Source organism: Notothenia rossii (assembly GCF_949606895.1).
Source record: "Notothenia rossii genome assembly, chromosome: 1".
Classification (NCBI taxonomy): Eukaryota; Metazoa; Chordata; class Actinopteri; order Perciformes; family Nototheniidae; genus Notothenia; species Notothenia rossii.
Window position 1 is genome coordinate 29091120 of NC_136912.1, and position 4665 is coordinate 29095784.

At 42.3% G+C, this 4665-nt stretch overlaps 1 protein-coding gene across 1 annotated transcript; it reads left to right on the forward strand.

The window, feature by feature from the left end:
• Nucleotides 1–636: 636 nt before the first annotated feature.
• On the forward strand, nt 637–2274 carry LOC307018925 (zinc finger BED domain-containing protein 5-like; the record flags this gene model as incomplete). Its single annotated transcript, XM_079649430.1, has 1 exon — nt 637–2274. The coding sequence occupies one exon, from the start codon at nt 637–639 to the stop codon at nt 2272–2274; it is 1638 nt and encodes a 545-aa protein (XP_079505556.1).
• Nucleotides 2275–4665: the final 2391 nt, after the last annotated feature.

Below are 4665 nucleotides of genomic sequence, written 5' to 3' on the forward strand. Positions count from 1 at the left end.
AACTATCTATTAATGATGTCAATTACAGGGAGTGTGATTGTTGAAATAGGGTGTTAGCGGTCTTGCTGTTCAATGAAGAATAACAAGACTGTAGATCAGTGGTTCCCAAACGGTGTGCCGCGGCACACTGGTGTGCCGTGAGGCAAGTCCAGGTGTGCCGTGGGATTTTGTGACAAACATACGTTATTATTGCAATATACAACTACACAAAAATAATTATTTTTGTATTTACTATATCAGTACTTTGTATGCACACATTTCATAATACAGAGGCAAACTCTATACCTAAAAACGATTATTTAAAAAATAATCCTCACAGAACCCCGTATTCCGCTGTTAACGCAGTTGCGCAGGTGGGATTTATAAGACTGTGACACATCAAAGGCTGAAGGACAATATTAAAACTGAGAAACAAGCAAGCGGGAAAATGGAGCGCTTTCTTGTGCGGAGCAAACCAGCAACCACCAGTGTAGAGACTGCCGACAACCCACCACCGAAAGAGAAGAGGAAAAAAACTGTCAGCAGACAGTAGGCTACCATGACAGTTATCTGTCTTATGGCTTCATTTGGACCGGGGATGTGAACAATCCTCAGCCCGAGTGCGTCGTCTGTCGGGAGAAGTTAGCTAATGCTAACATGGTTCCAAGCAAGCTGAAGAGGCACTTGGAAACCAAACATCCCGCCCATGTTCACAGTAACTTGGACTACTTCAGAAGAGCGCGGGATCTGAACCAGAGGCAGCAAGGACGTTTGTTGGATTCTGTGAAAGTGTCTGATAAGGCAATGGAGGCGAGTTACATGCTAGCGGAGCTCATTGCAAAGCAGAAGAAGCCTCACACAATAGCGGAGACACTCATCCTCCCTGCTTGCAAAATACTTGCAGGTGTCATGCTGGGTCCAGATGCCGCAAATGAGCTATCGAAAGTGCCGTCGTCTGATAATACGATCAAAAGAAGAATCGACGACATGTCCGAAGACATTGAGGAACATTTGGCAGAGAAACTGCAGGCGAGCGGCAGATTTTCCCTCCAAATAGATGAATCTACGGACATCAGTGGGGCTGCCCAACTTCTGGCAAACGTCAGATATGTTGATGCTGACTCCATCAAAGAGACATTTTTATTCTGCAAAGAAATGGAAAGCCACACCACGGGAGAGGAAATATTCAGGGTAACTAATGACTATTTTAAAGAGAACAGTCTGACCTGGAATATGTGCGTCGGTCTTTGCACAGATGGTGCGGCGAGCATGACGGGGAGAGTGAAAGGATTCATTGCTAAGGTGAGGGCACAAAACCCACATATCGTGACAAACCACTGCATTCTGCACCGAGAGGCATTGGTTGCCAAAACCATGCCCCCGGAGTTGACTGAGGTGCTGAATCAGGCCGTGCAGATGGTGAATTACATAAAATCAAGGCCCCTGAAATCTCGCCTCTTCTCCCAGCTGTGCGCCGAGATGGGAGCCGACCACCAAAGCCTGATCCTGCACACAGAGGTACGTTGGCTGTCACGGGGGAAAGTCCTATCCCGTCTTTATGAGCTTCGGGAACAGCTTTTGGAGTTTTCAGGTGAAAACGCTGTCCCACATAAAGACAAGCTCGCGGATGAGAGGTGGTGCGCCAGGCTGGCTTACCTCGCAGACATATTTGGGCATCTGAACGAGTTAAACGCCAAGCTTCAGGGAAGGAATGAAAACATTTTATCGTCCACAGATAAGATTCGGGGGTTTATGGGCAAACTTCTCCTGTGGCAGGAGGCTTTGGAGCAGGGCTCCATGGACATGTTCCCGCTGACATCAGCTGCGCCGCAGGCAGCTAAGGAGCGCGCTGTGTATGCGGAACACCTTCAGACCTTAAAAGAGAGGTTTGAGCAGTATTTTCCACGTGTGGCTGACATCGAGGACTATGACTGGATCCAAGACCCATTCCACCAGGAATCCTCCACAGAGAAGCTCTCCATGAAAGAGAGAGAGGAGTGCGCAGAGCTCCGTGTGGACCGCACACTGAAACTCAAATTCAGTGAGCTCCCACTGGATCAGTTTTGGTTGGCTTCTGCATCGGAGTACCCAAGCATCTCCCACCACGCGATTGAGCAACTACTTCATTTTCCCACTACCTACCTGTGTGAGCTGGCGTTCTCTACTCTGACTTATATGAAGAACAACAGCAGGTCACGGCTGTCTGTTGAACAGGACTTGCGAGTTGCCCTCTCTTCAGTGCCACCGAGGATTAAAAAAATCTGCGCGCCCCGACAGGCACATGTATCCCATTAATCTGTAAATAGGCAAATTTTAAAATAGCACATGTTTCAATGCTGATTGGTGAAATGTTATATTCATAATTTGTAGTTCAGGACCATGTTTCCTTGCATTGACAGTTCTCTGTGCTGAGTTTCTGCTGAGTTTCCGTTGCCTCATTTTTAATTGTGTGACCTGTCTGGTTTAAATGAGTGTGTTGCTGCTTTGATGAAGCCTAATTTGCTAAAGTTTAATAAATTATATAATATATATATTATATATATATATATAATATATATATATATATTTATAAATTAATTTAAAAAATGTTTCGTAAATAAATATTTCATGAGTAATATAGTTGTCTTTGTCACATTTTATTTGCCATTAGTAAATAAGTATGCACATTTACAGATATTTTACATGATATGAGTGATAACACGTGTTATAAGGGCTATTTTAGGGTAGGTGTGCCTTGAGATTTTTACTTGTCCTTTGGTGTGCCTTGGGCCCAAAAAGTTTGGGAACCACTGCTGTAGATCACCAACACTATGGTTTATTTTTTATTCACAGGCAAGTCAACGTTGTCGCAGTAAAAGTCCCAAGATAGCTCCTGGTGCAATAAAATGTTCCTTTTCAGTGTTGTACTATTATGTTTCTCTATCAATATTGCTGCTGCATTAATGTGTATGTTGCATGTTAATGCTGTAGATGTGTTTCCGAGAAGACGGATCCTTTCTAGCCATAACAACCCAGGAGTGGCTGGATCAAGTTAGCTACCTAGCCAGTAGCTAGCACGTTACTTAGCATTACAGCCTTGTCATTTGTATTAGCCTTAATATGAAGTAACATTAAGTAAACTAAAATGTTAAACAGTAAGAGTAGTAGTCATATTTCGTGAACCCTTTGAAGAGTACTGTCACCGGTGTGATCATTCTATAATACACAATTTAAGCCCGGGGGAGAAATGCTAATGCTAGCATCAGCGATTGCCGATCTTTTGTACTTCATGCTATCTGCACAAATGGTCATCTGAAGAACAAACCCAAACCTTGTTGTTTTTATTAATTGCATTACCAAATTGGTATCAAATAAACAGTAAGCATTGGTAACACAACTTCCAAAGTTACAGTAAAATAAAAAGCGCCCTGACTCGGACAATACACAATCCAACATGTTCAGCAGAAGATAATCAGTTATATTGTTTGTACACATGGTACTTTACATATATAGGCCTACCTGCTGTTTGTTTAAGGCAGTGTTTCCCAATCTGGGGTACGCGTACCCCTAGTGGTACGTGGGTGGTCCCCAGGGGGTATGTGAAAAGATTTTGAAAAGTAAAAAAAAAAATAGATTTTAGATTTTTTTTAATTAAAATTTGTACAGAAAAACTGTACCCAAATAATGAATAATGCATAATCTGTAATAATGTAACCAAAATTGGGGGCATTCAAATTAAGTAATAATTTGCCGGTGTCGGTACCAGATGTGTTCGGGGTACCATATGTGTTCGGGGGCCGTCTCTTACTAATGACGTCACGCATTGTACGCATTGTGATTGGCTGTACGGTAATTTACCCAGGGGTGCTCGGGGGCAAATCACATCTACAGATCATGACGAACCGAATTGAATTATTCCTATGCTCCTAGCGTGTGAAAATGTTTGTGAAAAACATGTTAAAAAAACATGAAAACGGAGCAATGGCTGTACGCCATTGGCTGTACGGCAACTCAAGAGGACCATCATACACGGTCAAATTCCGAACATTTAAACATAGCCTACACTTCATTCTTTACTTTGTCCGTTATTATATGTAGAAGATGAACTACCTCTCTGAAAGGTCCCAATGTGTTAATTTTGATGGGCTGTCTTCTGAGTGGTTAAACATCACTAAAGATTTTCTGACTTCTGACTGCTTTGGATATATAATTACACCACAATAAGGTTTTACTATCACAGTGCACTGAGATTTGTGACAAACTGTAAAGCACTTACGCATCACTGTACACTGTAAACCAAGGCGGTTTTGCCATCACTTACTGTACTGAGGCTCAGTCACTGGTACATTTTCATTTACAAAGCCATGTTGGATAAAGTACCATCTTATATCTGCTCCCTGATCTCTCGGCAAATTGAAAGTACTTATTGCCTGAGATCTCATGCTGTGGTTTTATTAAATGTGCCAAGTGCTAGGACTGTCTTAGGGAAGAAAGCTTTTAGATGTGCAGCTCCACTAACTTGGAACAGTCTGCAAAAAGAATGTAAAATTACCAAGCTGGTACCACTACATGTTTTTAAAGCTCGGTTGGATGCTCCACAGTCAGATGCTGTTGGTACCTGTACATGTGGATAGATATGTAAATTGTAATCCCTGTATTTTTTGCTGTATGATGTCCTTTTGTTGTTCTGTTGTTTAAGTTTTTATG